Source organism: Pseudoliparis swirei, chromosome 23, assembly GCF_029220125.1.
Source record: "Pseudoliparis swirei isolate HS2019 ecotype Mariana Trench chromosome 23, NWPU_hadal_v1, whole genome shotgun sequence".
Taxonomy (NCBI): Eukaryota; Metazoa; Chordata; class Actinopteri; order Perciformes; family Liparidae; genus Pseudoliparis; species Pseudoliparis swirei.
This window is the reverse complement of record NC_079410.1, coordinates 8,821,321-8,839,415: the sequence shown is the minus strand read 5'-3', so window position 1 is coordinate 8,839,415 and position 18,095 is coordinate 8,821,321. Positions and strand designations below refer to the sequence as shown.

The 18,095-nt window shown below is 44.0% G+C and overlaps 2 protein-coding genes across 2 annotated transcripts in view; both read left to right on the top strand.

The window, feature by feature from the left end:
* The first annotated feature begins 4,316 nt into the window (after positions 1-4,316).
* Positions 4,317-7,496, top strand: LOC130188776 (interferon-induced protein 44-like). The gene is made up of 8 exons (XM_056407254.1): positions 4,317-4,407; positions 4,769-4,804; positions 5,030-5,063; positions 5,331-5,529; positions 5,765-5,914; positions 6,025-6,196; positions 6,287-6,387; positions 6,497-7,496. The coding sequence occupies exons 2-8, from the start codon at positions 4,771-4,773 to the stop codon at positions 6,656-6,658; spliced, it is 852 nt and encodes a 283-aa protein (XP_056263229.1). The 5' UTR covers positions 4,317-4,407; positions 4,769-4,770; the 3' UTR covers positions 6,659-7,496.
* A 1,049-nt stretch (positions 7,497-8,545) lies between these two features.
* Positions 8,546-18,095, top strand: part of spag9a (sperm associated antigen 9a) — a 31,253-nt gene continuing 21,703 nt past the window's right edge. The window contains exon 1 of the mRNA XM_056406925.1: positions 8,546-8,845. Within this exon, the coding sequence (XP_056262900.1) occupies positions 8,546-8,845 (300 nt within the window). The remainder of the gene's footprint in view (positions 8,846-18,095) is intronic.

The following is an 18,095-nucleotide window of genomic DNA, read 5'->3' as shown; positions in this document are numbered from 1 at the left end:
TAGTTTTAAGGGTCTGACATATATTTTCTTCTCTGGTGAGAACACAGTTATTTATCGAGCACGTTGAAGCAACACACACACAGGTCAGGGCGAACGTGAGTTAATGGCCATAACTCATGGAAACAAGCATAGGTGGGATTTATGCAGACGTTTCAAAGCATTATACCTTCAACATAAAAACAGCAGCTTTTTTTACACACTCCCTAAGTATTCACCGCTCCATCATTCACAAACCTTTTCTTTCGATATGCCCAAGGTCACTGACAAGATTTGTCCCATGGACCATGGAGGCTTTTTACTAATTTTGCATTTTATTTTATCACACGTGTCCTGTGGAGTCAGGCGAATGGATGCAATACCCAAGCTTGTAAACCTGATTTAGAAGCTACTACTACAAAATACGCATTTCAACATTAATTTCTAAGACTATACCCAGGGTAATTGGAAACCCCTCATATGTTAACTATACCTTATCCTATTCCCTAACTATGGACACTTATTTCCTTGCCCCAATATGTACAACTGTTTCAACTTCAGCTTTCAACTTTACCTTTCAACTTTTTCTGGTCACAGGCAAAGTATTGGTTTCAAGTTTCAAGTTTCAAGTCTTTTATTGTCAGATACACAGAATGACACAGGGTCAGACTGGGCACTGAAATTCTTAGGACAAGGCCCCACACAACAACTATCATAGCCGAACATAATATAACATGACATACACACTGTACAAGAACTCTGAACATAATACTAACATATAATACACATAACTAAACTACAGACAAATGGGAGTAGCAGGTAGTGAAAGCAGGTAGTGCAATAGAAAGTGTAGTGTAAGTACAGGCTGAAAGTGACAGTGTATGTAAAGTGACGAGTGTAAAGTGTCGAGTGCAAAAGTGTCGAGTGCAAAAGTGTCGATCGTGTGTCAGTGTCCATTGAGCAGCCTGATGGCTCTCGGGAAGAAACTGTTCTCCAGTCTCTGTGTGCGAGACCGGATGCTACGGTACCGCCTTCCAGAAGGCAGCAGGGTGAACAGGCTGAAGGCTGGATGATGGCAGTCCTTTAGGATCCTGCCAGTCTTCCTGAGGCATCGTGTGCGGTATGTGTCCTGCAGGGCTGGGAGCTCCCTACCGATGATGAACTCCGCAGTCTTGACCACACGACGTAGGGCCTTGCGGTCCTTGGCTGTGCAGCTCCCATACCACACTGTGATGCACCCAGTCAAGATGCTTTCTATTGTGCATCTGTAGAAATTGGTGAGGATGACTGAATCCATGCCAAACTTCTTCAGTCTCCTCAGGAAGAAGAGGCGCTTCCGGGCCGCTTTGACCACCTTGTCTGTGTGAGCAGACCAGGTGAGGTCGTTGCTGATGTTGACCCCGAGGAACCTGAAGCAGCTGACCATTTCCACTGCAGAACCGTTGATATACAGGGGTGCGTGCTCCTCCACCTGCCGTCTCCTAAAGTCCACAATCATCTCCTTTGTCTTGCTGATGTTGAGAGAGGCTATTATCCTGACACCATGTAGTCAGGGTAGCAACCTCCTCTCTGTAGGCTGACTCATCATTGCCAGTGATGAGGCCCACAATGGTTGTGTCATCAGCAAACTTGACAATGAGGTTGAGCTGTGCGTAGCTACACAGTCATGTGTGAACAAGGAGAACAGGAGGGGCTGAGCACACAGCCCTGGGGGTGCCTGTGTTGGTGATGACTGTAGATGAGGTGCGGTCACCGATTCTCACCACCTGTGGCCTCCCGTCAGGAAGTCAAGACCCATTTGCATAGGGAGGTGCTTAGTCCCAGGTCCACGAGCTTGAGACGAGGTCTGGAGGGATGATGGTATTGAATGCTGAACTGTAGTCAATGAACAGCATCCTCACATATGTATTCCCTTTGTCCAGGTGGGTGAGGCGGTGTGCGTGGTCAGGGCTATGGCATCGTCTGTAGACCGGTTGGACCGGTATGCAAACTGCATCGGGTCCAGGGTGGGAGGCAGCAAGGAGCAGATGAATGATTTGACCAGCCGCTCAAAGCACTTCATGATCACAGAGGTCAGTGCTACCGGGCGGTAGTCATTCAAGCAGGTGACCTTGGTGATCTTGGGCACAGGGACGATGGTGGTCCGTTTGAAGCATGTGGGGAGTACAGACAGGCTGAGGGAGAGGTTGGCACTGCAATTGCATGAGCAGGTGAGAAGACCTTTCAACTAGCAGGTTGAAGTGGAAATCTGACAGTACAGGGAACAGCAGTCTTTTTCCACACAAAGATAAAGTCATCTGACTTCATTCAGAATCTGCAATCTTATTGGACATAACATATATGCTTTCATAATTCATCATAGAGTCAGTGTGCTGTCATGGTACTTCAGTTTGCAGCTTACAGACATTCTTTGTCACCACAGCATCTCTGTAGTTTACTGTTGGACCCATTGGTGACCAAGATTACTGAACATTTAGAGTGATGCATTGTGAAGGAACTTTCTGTCAATGTGTTACACATCCGAAGGGCATCTTTACACAGACTGGCATTAAAATACATTTATTTTAAATCACATGATTCAAAGGAAACTGAAAGGACGCTCTTACAGTAACGCCTCTCCGGAACAACGTTAACAGCACGACTGGCACAACAGCTGAGGTAAGATTGTTTTTAATATATGATTTATTCTGGTCAACTTTGGCTAAAAAGATTCTAATAAAAAAAAAGGGGGAACAAAACATATTGAACTGTACTTTAAGGCACTTTACAGACATACTTTGATGTTTACCCAATGCTCTTACACTTCAATGACGTACGGTATGCACTGTATAGTTACATTAATACAGACGTACAATTACATTTGTGTTTCTGTCTGGACACTTTTTTGGATCAAGTGAAAAGTAATGGTATTCTTTAATCTTCTTGAAGGTTGAGCTTTGTACTTTCCCTTTCTCTTCTTGAATCCGCTAGTTTGATTGTTTTCTTTGAATTATATTGGATTGATTTGATTTTTATCTGTGATAATTTACAATATTTCTGAAGTTACAAATACATATTCTGAAAAATAAAGTCTTAAATATTGTGTTCACGTTTGGTTTGTTTGTGGGAATAAGTCATGTTTTATGTTCCTTGTTTATATGTTGCCTTATTTTCTTTTTCCAGCCATGGGTGAAGTTTGACTAAGTATTCACACACTTGGAATTACATTTTACTCTGAAATACCATTTGCAGGCGATAATGTAGTCGTTTGTTCACTTATTTATTGTTAACGGACGGACGGAAGGACGGATAAAGGATTAAAAAAAACTGTAGTTTCTAGTCGTTTGGATGACAACAAAAGAAAGAAAAAGTGACTCCACGTTGTTCAACAGACACGGCTGCATATCATGTGACAACGTTGTTAAACCTCCCCTGTTTGTTCCAATCTCCAGTGCTCCTCCTGAACCCTTACAGGCTCAATCTTTATCCTCGGAGGTCAACACGCGCTCCAGAGAAAAGTGTCACGGCCCGGCTCTTAGGCCACGACAAAGACGAGGAAGACACCGGGTTGTTTAACAGGAGTAACAGTCTTTATTCTCGCTATCATAGTACGAAGGTTCCCGGCCACCCCGACGACTGCTGATGACAGCTCTTAAAAGCTTCCGGGGACGCGTCAGCTGTTCCCGGCTGTGATGATGCTCCGCCTCCTCCGCACCTGCAACACATGAAGTCCTGGCAAACCCCGCCTCCAGCCAGAGGGGCGTCACAAAAGGCAAAGCGCAAAACGTAGCCATGACCAAGAGAAGTGTATACACCGAGACAAGAACAGTAGTGTCATGTTGACACATGATTTAAGAACGGGTCAAAGAGCAACTTTGAAGTTGAAACTCTCCCCAAACTACTGTAATGTGATTTATATCAACAGGGCAGCTGTGGCTACTGATGTAGCTTACCACCACTGGGATGACTGTGTGTGTGTATGACTATTGGACTCTGAACTCTGTAAAGCGACTTCGGGTGCCTTGAGAAGCGCTATATAAAATAAATGATTATTATTATTATTATTATTACATGTTCTATTTATTTGGTTTAGAATGTATACATGTATTGTGAATGATCATTTATCTATCTAAGTACCACAATGTTTGTTAATGCCTCTTTCAGCTGATAAAGCGAATTGACATTTGTGACCGTATCATTTCAGTGGTGTACATGTTCGCTCAAAACTTTGAAAATAAAAAATATATAAGTGACAGACAGACAGAGAGACTGACTGACTTCATTGATGTAAAATGGCCCTACATGTTCGTGAATGTGCTTTTATTTTGAAGTCGGTGCACGCTCTTACAGTAACACCTCTCCGTGGACTGCGGAACAACTTGTTAGACAGGGTTTTATCAAAGTGGAGGCTGGTTGACAGCACTACTTCTTCCTGCGGGCACAACAGCTGAGGTAAGATTGTTTTGATTCATGATTTATTCTGGGAAACGTTGCTTAAAAAGCTTCTATGAAATGAAACAAAAATAATAAAGCGTCGTCTTGAACTAGTGTGATGTTTACCCAATGATGTAATTTTCTTGAAGGTTGATCTTTCTACTTTCACTTTCTCTTCTTGAAATCGCTAGTTTTATTGTTTTCTATTTCTTCATTTGGATCGATTTCCTTTTTACCGGTTATAACAATCAATGTCTGAATTTACTAATTAATATTCTGAAATATGAAGCCTCAAATATTCTGTTGAGTTTGGTTTGTTTTTGGTAAAATGTAATGTTTAATGTTCCTTGTTTACATTTTGCCTTATTTTATTTTTTAGCCATGGCTGCAATGTGGAGATCACTGACTTATTGGCGTAAGATACTCAAATATTTCAGAACATTGTTTAAACTTCTGTAAATCAGAAGATTACTTTGCACATTCATTTTATTCAGGACTGTGAAAGAGAGGGGCGAGTAGATAACAAGTTGTAAATAAAAACATGCACACAGTCAAATTCAAAAATACTGATACATGTATACAAAAAACTGATTATTTGTACTTTGGATATATGACATCATGTGTGCACTCTATTTATCAGCTTTGATGGAAGACTGGAGGATCTTACAATGGGGGTGAGTGGTGTGTTTAATTTATGGTGCCTCTGGTGTTTAATGTCTTTTCTTCAACAGTTATTTAAAACTAAAAATGTGCAACTACACACATTCCTTTTATGAGATTGTCTCTATTCCTGACATTGTTTGTTTTGTTTTAAGATTAAGTAACATGTTGGTTTAATTACAGAGATGTCTGTCATAACCATGCAACAACCACAACATATGTGCAGCATCAAGTTGAAGTGCATTGTAATATGAAATATAATAATGTTCCTTATTGAACAGCCATAAAGAGAAAGACCTGCAGTTGGTAAAAAAATATCAGCCTCAAAACAAAGAAGTCAAACAGCTCAGAGTTCTGCTTCATGGACCTATTGGTGCTGGCAAGTCCAGCTTCATCAACTCTGTGGAAAGTGTTTTGCAAGGCAGAATTACTGGTCGAGCTTTGACAGATACCAACGCTCAAGAGGGCTTCACCAGAAAGGTATGAGTCCGTTGTCACGGATTTATCTGAGGAAGTATGTCATGCACTGTAATACTTCATGAAATGAAACAACTCTTTCAGCTAGTATTATGATTTATTACATTCTTGTGTATACCTACGAATACATATGCAGTACTAGTTGTAATGAAACCAATGAGACAAACCGTCTCGTAGACATTTGTCAACAGGTTGAGATTATTGTCATTAAAACTGCACTGTTTTGTTTATTTTACAGCACACAACTTACAAAATCTACAAACAACCAGGGGTTATTTACCCTTTTGTGTTCACTGACACCATGGGCCTTGAGGAGGGAACTGATGGAGGAGTTTGTGTGGAAGACATCAAACTGGCCATGAAGGGGCACATAAAAGAGGGTTACAATGTACAGTCCAACTAATTACTGAATTTGTTTGATGTGTTTCAGTAATACAATCTTTTACTTACGTGAAGATAGATTCATTTTATTCTTTGATTTGATTTTTCCTTCTCCAGTTTGATCCTCACTCTGTGATATCAGAAGATGATCCAAACTACAACATGGAGCCCACTCTGGAGGACAAAGTTCATGTTCTGGTTTGTGTCATCGATGCCAGCACAGGAGATCTACTGGGTGATACAAATCTCAGAAAGATGAGGGAAGTGAGACTAGCAGCGTCAGACATGGGTAAGGTTTAATTTTATGGGTTCATAAATTGGATCAAATAACCTGAAAAACATTTATTTGATTGAATTGGATTCTGCTTTGAATCGGCAGGGATTCCCCAAGTGGCAATTCTCACCAAAATTGATGACGTTTGCCCCGAGGTGAAAACAAATCTAAGGAACGTGTACAAGAGCAAGCTCCTAAAGGAAAAGGTATGTTTCCATCAGGGATTGCATGAGTTTGTAGAGTTATTATTCAAATTAATACAATTTTGCTTAACATTTTAAATTCTAACACTCACTTCTTATATTTCAAATTCAGATGGACAAATTGAGTGCTATGCTGGGCTTCCCACCGAACTTTATCTTTCCCGTGAAGAACTACCACTCAGAGGTCGACACAGAGGATGACGTTGATGCAGTGATACTGAGCGCACTAAAACGGATCCTTGACTCTGGAGAAGAATTTCTCAACCACCTGTAGTTCTATACTGCTGCAGACAAACCTTCTATGATCAAATCATGAAAACAAAAATATATTTTTCAATAATAATGTGGATTGGGGTTACTTTTTATGTTAATTTTAACGTATATTATTGCAGAATTTATATATTTCGTATTACAATGCACTTCAACTTGTTGCTGCACATACGTTGTGGTTGTTGCATGGTTGTTGTTCAGTAACTAATTTTTGGATTTACCTGCTAAGTAAGTTTTCTTTGGGATATTTCTTTATTAAAACCACCATTTATCATTCTTATGCTCCCTGTGTCTGCATTTGGGTCCATTCCAATTGTCTTTTTCCCTGACCGTGACAACCACAGTATTATCTGAGAGTTGTGTTTCCATCTTAAACTCCAACCCTTTAACAGTGAAAGTACTTTTTAACAATTTTGGTTTCCTATAATGAATATTTTTTCTACTCAGCTCCACCTTCTTGTGTCACAAAAGGACAAAACAACGACTACTGAACTTGAGGATTCCAAACCATATTTCTCAAACAAACCGGTGATGTCACAGGGACTACTTCCACTTCTTATACCCAGTTTATTATAAGGATGTCATAATATTGCTGAGTGACACTGAGTTGAAACATTGTGTTATGTATTTAGTCGTTTTTTCACTTATTGATTTTCGACAGACCGACTAACTGATTGAATTAATGTAAATGGCCCTACATGATCGTGGACGTGTTCTTATTTTGAAGTCGGCTCAGGCTCTTACATGCTGTATCTATTGTTTTATTTGAATGTCTGGACCTGCTATTGAATCATTGAGCTATTGCTGTTCAGGTTAAACCACAATAAATACAGAAATTAGTATTTAGTCTCCTCTTTATTTGAGTCTTTCTACTCTATTCCATACACTAACTTGTCTTGCAATCCATTTGAAGTGATCCATGCGAATTGGCCCCTTATATGGTGACACATAAAACCAAATTATTGTTGGAGTAATTTCACCTCGGTCCAGAGTGCCACTTTTTAATAAAACTATGTTGAGATTCACTGTAAAAGTGACCCAATTGAGTCTGGAGTGTTAAAGGAGTTACTCATGAAATCAATATATGTTTGTATATAATTTACATTTCCTCGAACCAAATGTGTAAAGCTTATGATGTTCTCGTGTCATTTCTTCACAGAATCTCTTTCAGTGTCTGATTGAGTTATTTGTTTCTCCTGCTACGCCGTGAAATTTTTTCAGACTGTCAAATAATCCTACGTTGTTAGCCCGACGTGACGTCATCACGCGATCTGGTCAACAAGTCAGCTGTTGTGATGATGGCTTCACGTGCCGTCGGAAACATCAGAATTATAAGGCCACCTCGATGACAAAAACAAAAAGACCAATAGGACGGGAGAGCTCGTGTTTCCTTATAAACTCCCAGCAGATGTCATGCAAATGTCACTTTTTGTAAAAGTATAACGACATAGATTAATACAACACATTATACGTAAGTATTTTCCGCTGTAGTTTCCTCCATTATAGTGTTGCAGCACCAAAATATATGCAGGTGCCACGCTACTATAACATCGTGATATACAATATGATTTGTACTCCCACAAGATCAAAAACATGTTCGTGGATTCAAGATGCGTCCGACTGTGATTTCGGTGATCGAGTGAAACTGAGAAGTCCGAAGCTTCAGGAAAGCATTTGAAGGCAACATGAGACAAGTGAGGGAAAAAGAGGAAGACATCCACGTAGCCTTTCTCGCATCGCAGTCGCACAGCCGTGTAATGTCCTCCATGTGTAACGTTACGTTTATTTAATGAAACGCTGCTTGCAATTACGCTGATAGCGGTGTTCATAGTGGCGGGGTAACGCGGAGCGACCCACACCCGGCCCCGTTTGCTGAAAGAGAGGACTAAAAATGGAGCTGGAAGACGGAGTTGTGTACCAGGACGACCCGGGGACATCAGCGATGATGTCTGAGCGGGTATCGGGCCTGGCCAACTCCATCTACCGCGAGTTCGAGAGGCTCATCGGGAAATACGACGAAGACGTGGTGAAGGAGCTGATGCCGCTGGTCGTGGCGGTGCTGGAGAACCTGGACTCGGTGTTCGCGGAGAACCAGGAGCACGAAGTGGAGCTGGAGCTGCTGAAGGAGGACAACGAGCAGCTCATCACCCAGTACGAGCGGGAGAAGGCGCTGAGGAAACATGCGGAGGAGGTGAGTTTGAATGGTGCTGGGATGGATCCATGTGTGTGTGTGTGTGTGGGGGGGGGGGTGGAGGTGGAGGCGGCCCTCCCAGCATCCCTTTTGTAGCGGAATTGACCTGGACACGTGGCCTGGGCAGCATCCCGCCCGTCCTGCCACGGGGCTCGTCGGGGATGTAAACAAGGCGGTGTCAAGGCTAAGGTGTTAGTATGAGCCGTGTGTCATCGTGGGACGGTCAGTGACGTAACACTGCATCTCCGAGGGTGGGACTTTTAACCCTCTGCTCCAGCAAAGGCGTCTTCACAACAACATCAGCACCCCTCTGTCAAATCCATCTACAGCCAGCCTATTGCATCACGTGACGAAGTCACATCTGAGCCCTGTGAGACCCTGACTGAGTAACCAGCAGGTGAAGTGACTCAGCGTTTTGGCGGCATCACTGAAACATACATAAAACAAAAATAAAGATCCCAGTGATAAGAGGATGGAGACGGACACACTCAAAACATGAAACGTGATTATTTTACTGTATTTAAGATCCTTCACCAACCAGTTACTGCCAGCAGGTCATCAGCTCCGACCTTCCCCCCTGTGCAAAGCTCTTTAGCCACATGCATCACCCACATAATGACTCAATCGGATACTTTAGGCCACATAAACTGTACATTGTATTCAGGATGCAGTCACATATAAACCCATCAGGGCCTTAAGTTGCGCCGGAGACAGAACTCACTGAAACTCCAATTAATTACAGAAAGTTGTTCATCATCTTCTTTCACCTCAGTTTTCACTATATTGCATGTTTTGCATTGGTTTGCAAATATCTGCTATTTATCAAGTAATGACCAGTAGTATACTTCCATACGGTTGTTGGTCATGTGAGATACACATGAAAAAAGAAAGAAGCTAAGCTATGTATAACGTTAAGATATTAGTTCACATATGCAGAAAGCTGCAAAAACAATGCAATTCTAAATTTCCCATAATAACAGTACTTGATGCATTTCTCATGAGACTCTCGATGCCTGTTCAATGCCCACCCCTCCAAACGCCATACCTTCCGTTGATAACAGTCTTTCTGTTATACATTTGTTATAAATGAGACAATTTGAGGCAGTCGTGCTCCGCGTGACGTGAACTTACTTTGATTTGTAAAATCGGTGGAGTGGCCCTTTTAAGTGAACAACGATGAAATAAAGTTCACCACAAAGTTTGTATTTAGCATAAAAATGCGTGAATGTTTAAGCAAAAGCTGTCACTAATTCGTGTTGGACATTGCCAACGAACATGGCGTGTGTGTGTGTGTGTGTATGTGTGCGTGTGTGTGTTCTTGTGTATTGGCTGGGATAATGTCTAAGACGTGTGTGGTTTAAATGTGTGAATCTGCCTCCCTTCTCCCCTGAGCTTTTGAATTGAAGGGAAACGTGATATGACTCAGACCGTCTGTCCCAGCATGCAAAGCAGAGACACAGGCCCCAGTCTGCTGTGGACACATAGACCCCTCTGCACACACATTGACAGTGCAGCAGTGTGACAGCCAGGCACACACACACACACACACTCATACACATCCTTCACACTGGCAATATGACTGCACCCTGCACCGTTGCCCTGGAAGTCAAGGAGCAGGTACACGCTGAGTCTGTTGAGAGGCAGCACGGTATAACTTCCAGGTCATGTGATCCTTCAGACACGAGCCAAAGGGAAATTCTACCAACTTGGGTTTAAGTGTCACATTCTCGCAGACTTTCTTCTTCCAGATGAAATAGATTTGAGTTTTCAGACTTTTTGCTTGCTTGGCCATTGATTGCTTTTAAATCAATTTTACACAAATGCAAAATAGATAGTCCTATCATCCTCCTCCCGACTCTGTGCAATCCTCTGTCCTCTAATTTGGAGACCTAGCCTTTAAATTAAATGTACCTGATGACTGACATTGCATTGATTTTGATTAAGTCTGAGGCATCTAGCCACCTGTTCAGATCATTAAAAATAATTCACAGTCTTCTCCAGTTGTTTCTTGGTTTCATACCCGAGTTACTGCTGCTGTTTTCTGACGGGTATCTAGACCTTCAATCTGCATCACGAGTTATCAGCTACTGGTTTGATTTACCCTGCCTCATTTAGACATTTAAATACCTGCAATAAAGTATGACCATGTATGGTCATACTCAAGGATTGCTGCTGTTGAGAGTTCTTACATATATCCACACTTCAGCTCAACATTATTTTATTATGTATTATTTATCTAACTGTTAAAATACTTTTGCACATTTGTTGAACTTATGATTTGGGCAACCCTGAGTGAAAACTCTGTAGTGGCCACTTCACCTTTGCAGCAGGCATAGTGCTCCATGTGAATGAGATGAGTTTAATCTTGAGATAATTTGTCCTTGAGTCTGAACAAATTATATTTTAGTTTTTCAGTCGTCAAGCACCAAATACCAGGCTGCCGAGCAGACTGTAACACTGGTTTGTACGTCAAACTACAGTAGCACTCTGCATCCAGAGGAAGAGGAAGGGCAGCCACATTAGGGTCTTGGCTTGCTCAGCTGGACAGGATGTGGATGCTCACCCTCCCGCTCAGAGGGCCGCCTCGAAGGAAACTGGGAGGAACTGGAATTTCCCAATTAACCCTTAAGTCAAAATCCTGCCCCTCTAATATTTCTAGAAAGTTACGCTGTCAAAGTGTCACAGGTCTTCTGTGCTATTGTGTAATGCACTGTGTATATGGCTGCAACTATTACTTATCAATTATTTTCGTTATTGATTAATCTGCTCATATGTTTTAATGCATCAATTATTTCTATGAAATGTATTGGAGAAAAAAAAATGCTCATCACAACTTCCCAGATTTTCAGATACCATGTTCATCCTCTCATTTGAGAAGCTGTAAGCAGAGAATGTTTGGCATGTTTTCGACTATTTTAATCATTTTTTTCATGATTTATTTTCTCGGTTGATTAAGGGGCGGTGTCAACGTGGCTGGCTGAGTGTCTTTAAAAAGATCTCCCGGGGCCAAGTCTGCAGTGTGCATTTTCTACCTGTGAGGCGAGACTACTGACTACTTGGATCCTGCTAAGTATCTTCTTTAAACTAGTTTTATCTGCTAAAGTTACTGTTGTATTTGTTGATTAAAGCTGCTAGATTGTTAGTCTGTCCTGTTTTAAGGAGTTGTTTTGGTAGAGAGGTGTGTCCTGTGTTCCGACACCTGAATCTTCACTGATTGAATGACGATCGTCACCTGGTTTCTATTGAGTGTCATTTGAATACCAAAAGCCAAGGGGCGGTGTCAACGTGGCTGGCTGAGTGTCTTTAAAAAGATCTCCCGGGGCCAAGTCTGCAGTGTGCATTTTCTACCTGTGAGGCGAGACTACTGACTACTTGGATCCTGCTAAGTATCTTCTTTAAACTAGTTTTATCTGCTAAAGTTACTGTTGTATTTGTTGATTAAAGCTGCTAGATTGTTAGTCTGTCCTGTTTTAAGGAGTTGTTTTGGTAGAGAGGTGTGTCCTGTGTTCCGACACCTGAATCTTCACTGATTGAATGAGCGATCGTCACCTGGTATCTATTGAGTGTCATTTGAATACCAAAAGCCAAGGGCGGTGTCAGCGTGGCTGGCTGAGTGCCTTTACAAAGATCTCCCGGGGCCAAGTCTGCAGTGTGCATTTTCTACCTGTGAGGCGAGACTACTGACTACTTGGATCCTGCTAAGTATCTTCTTTAAACTAGTTTTATCTGCTAAAGTTACTGTTGTATTTGTTGATTAAAGCTGCTAGATTGTTAGTCTGTCCTGTTTTAAGGAGTTGTTTTGGTAGAGAGGTGTGTCCTGTGTTCCGACACCTGAATCTTCACTGATTGGACGACGATCGTCACCTGGTTTCTATTGAGTGTCATTTGAATACCAAAAGCCAAGGCGGTGTCAACGTGGCTGGCTGAGTGTCTTTAAAAGATCTCCGGGGCCAAGTCTGCAGTGTGCATTTTCTACCTGTGAGGCGAGACTACTGACTACTTGGATCCTGCTAAGTATCTTCTTTAAACTAGTTTTATCTGCTAAAGTTACTGTTGTATTTGTTGATTAAAGCTGCTAGATTGTTAGTCTGTCCTGTTTTAAGGAGTTGTTTTGGTAGAGAGGTGTGTCCTGTGTTCCGACACCTGAATCTTCACTGATTGACGACGATCGTCACCTGGTTTCTATTGAGTGTCATTTGAATACCAAAAGCCAAGGCGGTGTCAACGTGGCTGGCTGAGTGTCTTTAAAAGATCTCCGGGGCCAAGTCTGCAGTGTGCATTTTCTACCTGTGAGGCGAGACTACTGACTACTTGGATCCTGCTAAGTATCTTCTTTAAACTAGTTTTATCTGCTAAAGTTACTGTTGTATTTGTTGATTAAAGCTGCTAGATTGTTAGTCTGTCCTGTTTTAAGGAGTTGTTTTGGTAGAGAGGTGTGTCCTGTGTTCCGACACCTGAATCTTCACTGATTGACGACGATCGTCACCTGGTTTCTATTGAGTGTCATTTGAATACCAAAAGCCAAGGGGCGGTGTCAACGCGGCTGGCTGAGTGTCTTTAAAAGATCTCCGGGCCAAGTCTGCAGTGTGCATTTTCTACCTGTGAGGCGAGACTACTGACTACTTGGATCCTGCTAAGTATCTTCTTTAAACTAGTTTTATCTGCTAAAGTTACTGTTGTATTTGTTGATTAAAGCTGCTAGATTGTTAGTCTGTCCTGTTTTAAGGAGTTGTTTTGGTAGAGAGGTGTGTCCTGTGTTCCGACACCTGAATCTTCACTGATTGGACGACGATCGTCACCTGGTTTCTATTGAGTGTCATTTGAATACCAAAAGCCAAGGGCGGTGTCAACGTGGCTGGCTGAGTGTCTTTAAAAAGATCTCCCGGGCCAAGTCTGCAGTGTGCATTTTCTACCTGTGAGGCGAGACTACTGACTACTTGGATCCTGCTAAGTATCTTCTTTAAACTAGTTTTATCTGCTAAAGTTACTGTTGTATTTGTTGATTAAAGCTGCTAGATTGTTAGTCTGTCCTGTTTTAAGGAGTTGTTTTGGTAGAGAGGTGTGTCCTGTGTTCCGACACCTGAATCTTCACTGATTGGACGATCGTCACCTGGTTTCTATTGAGTGTCATTTGAATACCAAAAGCCAAGGGGCGGTGTCAACGCGGCTGGAGGTGGCACTAACTTGGGCTCATAACGGGCCCGGGTGGGGTTTTTTCGCGTCAGCTGTAAGCGTCAGTGTGACTCATCGGACGAAGACTGGGGAGACAAAGACATAGGAGTCTTCCGTTGGAGTCAAGACTGGAGGACAAAGACATAGAGTCTTCCGTTGGAGTCAAGACTCGGACAAAGACATAGGAGTCTTCCGTTGGAGTCAAGACTGGAGGACAAAGACATAGGAGTCTTCCGTTGGAGTCAAGACTCGGAGGACAAAGACATAGGAGTCTTCCGTTGGAGTCAAGACTCGGAGGACAAGGAAGGTCTTCCGTTGAGTCAAGACTCGGACAAAGACATAGAGTCTTCCCTTGGAGTCAAGACTCGGAGGACAAAGACATAGGAGTCTTCCGTTGGGGTCAAGACTCGGAGGACAAAGACATAGGAGTCTTCCGTTGGAGTCAAGACTCGGAGGACAAAGACATAGGAGTCTTCCGTTGGAGTCAAGACTCGGAGGACAAAGACATAGGAGTCTTCCGTTGGAGTCAAGACTGGGAGGACAAAGACATAGGAGTCTTCCGTTGGAGTCAAGACTCGGAGGACAAAGACATAGGAGTGTTCCGTTGGAGTCAAGACTGGAGGACAAAGACATAGGAGTCTTCCGTTGGAGTCAAGACTCGGGAGGACAAAGACATAGGAGTCTTCCGTTGGTGTCAAGACTAGAGGACAAAGACATAGGAGTCTTCCGTTGGAGTCAAGACTCGAGGACAAAGACATAGGAGTCTTCCGTTGGAGTCAAGACTGAGGACAAAGACATAGGAGTCTTCCGTTGGAGTCAAGACTCGGAGGACAAAGACATAGGAGTCTTCCGTTAGAGTCTTCGGGGTGGCTGAGTATTTCCCCATTTTTTGAATATGTGTGTCTTTTCCATACCTGTGCGTATCTCTACTCGTAGTTACTATAGGACTCGCTCATTCATGTGCGGAACCCTCCTCTGTTATCCTTCCTACCCGTTACTCACACCCAGCACCTGGTCACAGGAGGCCTCTGGAACTGTCAGTCAGCCAACCGCAAGGCCGACTTCATCTCTGGCTTTGCTGTGGAGCAGTCGCTTGACTTCCTGGCTCTCACTGAGACCTGGATCACAGTAGACAACACGTCTACCCCGGCTGCTCTCTCCTCTGCCTTCTCCTTTAGCCACACACCCAGACCCTCTGGTCGGGTGGAGGTACAGGTTTACTCATCTCACCCACATGGTGTTTCTGTCCCTACCCGCTTCCACTCTTTATCCCACTGACTTTTGAGTTTCATGCGGTGACCGTTACTCATCGGTCCAACTTCACATTGTTGTTCTCTACCGTCCCCCTGGTTCTTTGGGAGATTTCTTGGACGAGCTAGACGTCCTCCTATCGAACTCATGAACACGGCCCCCGCTCATCCTTCTGGGTGACTTTAACATCCAGACAGAGAAGTCATGTGATCTCTTACTCTTATTGTCTTCCTTTAACCTCTCACTCAGTCCCTCCCCTCCTACTCACAAAGCCGGCAACCACCTTGACTACATTTTCACAAGAAACTGCTCTACCTCTAACCTCACTGTGACTCCTCTCCATGTCTCTGACCACTTCTTCATCTCTTACTCTCTCGCTCTCTGGTACTGACAACCCACCCATATCTACAGACTCTGCACCTGTACGCCGCAACATTCGCACCTCTGTCCCTCCTCTCTTGCCTCCTCTGTCCTATCTGCTCTCCCTCAACTGACTGCTTCTCACTCATGCATCCTAACTCTGCCGCAGACACTCTCCTCTCTTCCCTGTCTTCATCTCTTGATTCTCTTTGTCCTTTTAAGACCCGACCGGTTCGGAAATCCTCTCCGGCTCCGTGGTTGTCGGACTCGTGCGCCGAGAGAGCCACCCTGCGGCGGAAAGAAAATGGCGCAAATCGAATCAAGCGGAAGACTTGCTCTTCTATCAATCTCTCTCCTCCTTCTCTTCCTCTATCTCTGCAGCCAAAAGCTCGTTCTACCTGACCAAAATTCAGTCTTCCTTCTCTAACCCCAAAAACTCTTCTCTATCTTTTCCAACCTCCTTGATCCCCCCTGTCCCCCTCCTCCTTCCACCCTTTTGCCGAGCCACTTTGTCGACTACTTTATAAACAAGATAGACGACATACGCTCCTCCTTTACAAATCCATCTTCTATCACCTCACCAACACTAACTTCTTCATCCCCCTCTCTTTCCTCTTTCACCCCTTTGTCTCCCAATCAAGTTCTTAGCTTGGTGACCTCCGCCCGACCGACCACCTGCGCCCTTGACCCGTCCCGTCTCCCATTCTCCAGGCTATTGCTCCTGACCTTCTGACCTTCCTCACCCATCTTATTAACAGCTCCCTCTCAACTGGCTGTTTCCCTAACTCTCTGAAGGAGGCGAGTCAACCCTCTCCTGAAGAAACCCACGCTCGACCGTCTGAAGTCAGCAACTACAGACCGGTCTCTCTTCTTCCTTTCTCTCCAAAACTCTGGGCGAGCTATCTTGAGCCAAGTGTCCTCCTATCTCCACAGTAACAACCTTCTTGACCCTCACCAGTCTGGATTCAAGGCCGGCCACTCGACAGAGACGGCCCTCCTTGCTGTCTCTGAGCAGCTTCACACTGCTAGAGCAGCCTCTCTCCTCTGTCCTTATCCTTCTCGACCTTTCTGCAGCATTTGACACCTGATCTCTTCTCTTCAGGACCTGGGGATCTCAGGCACTGCACTCGCTCTTTCTCTTCCTACCTTAAAGACCGCACCTACCGGGTAACTTGGAGAGGATCTGTGTCTGATCCTTGTCCTCTCACTACTGGGGTTCCTCAAGGCTCCGTCCTGGGTCCCCTCCTCTTCTCTCTGTACACAAATTCTCTCGGCTCTGTCATTCGTTCGCATGGCTTCTCCTACCATAGCTATGCTGATGACACCCAACTGATCTTCTCGTTTCCACCGTCCGAAACACGGGTGGCGGCACGAATCTCTGCCTGTCTGACTGACATCTCTCAGTGGATGTCTGCTCACCACCTGAAGATCAACCGTGACAAGACTGAGCTACTATTCCTTCCAGGGAAAGGCTCCCCCACCCACGACCTGACTATCACCTTCAACAGCTCTGTGTTGGCCCCTACCCGGACTGCCAGGAACCTCGGGGTGACACTCGACAGTCAACTCTCCCTGACGGCCAACATCACTGCGACAGCACGTTCCTGTAGGTACATGCTGCACAACATCAGGAGAATACGTCCTCTTCTTACTCAGAAGGCGGCGCAGGTTCTGATCCAGGCTCTGGTCATTTCACGCCTCGACTACTGCAACTCCCTCCTGGCTGGTCTACCTGCTAAGGCCATCCGACCCCTGCAGCTCATCCAGAATGCAGCAGCTCGACTGGTCTTCAGCCTCCCGAAATTCACCCACACCACTCCGCTCCTCCGCTCTCTCCACTGGTTACCGGTGGCTGCTCGCATCCGCTTCAAAACACTGGTCCTGGCGTACGGTGCTCTAGACGGATCGGGCCCGTCTACATCCGGGATATGGTCACACCGTACACCCCGCACGTTCGCTCCGCTCGGCAACAGCCAATCGACTTGTGCCTCCTGCACCTCGAGCTAATCACTCGAAATCCAGACTGTTTGCTGTCCTGGCTCCTCAGTGGTGGATCAAAGTCCCCACTGACATCAGGACAGCAGAAAGTCTCTACATCTTCCGTCGGAGACTGAAAACACACCTTTTCCGACTATATCTGGATTAAAACACAGATTAGCACTTCAGTGGCACTTAGATAGCACTTACTTATGGTACTTTTGTAGTTCGACTATGTTGAGGAAATGTTACTTCCTGTATTCTTGTTGTTCTTAGTTTGTACTCTAGGTTGAAATGCACTTATTGTAAGTCGCTTTGGATAAAAGCGTCTGCTAAATGACATGTAATGTAATGTAATGAATCCAATTGGCTCTGTGTCGAATACCAAATACATTATTAATCTAATAATACTTATATGTTGCATATAATAGAACAAGTTGCTAAAACATGAACAGTTTCAGGTGTGCGTTACCTTCAGTAACATCAATAG

Coding starts and splice junctions, on each gene's coding strand:
- LOC130188776 (XM_056407254.1), top strand. CDS start 4,771: ATGGCTGCAATGTGGAGATCACTGACTTATTGGC. Junction 4,805..5,029: donor GAGATCACTGACTTATTGGC/GTAAGATACTCA, acceptor TCTATTTATCAG/CTTTGATGGAAGACTGGAGG. Junction 6,388..6,496: donor GCAAGCTCCTAAAGGAAAAG/GTATGTTTCCAT, acceptor TTTCAAATTCAG/ATGGACAAATTGAGTGCTAT.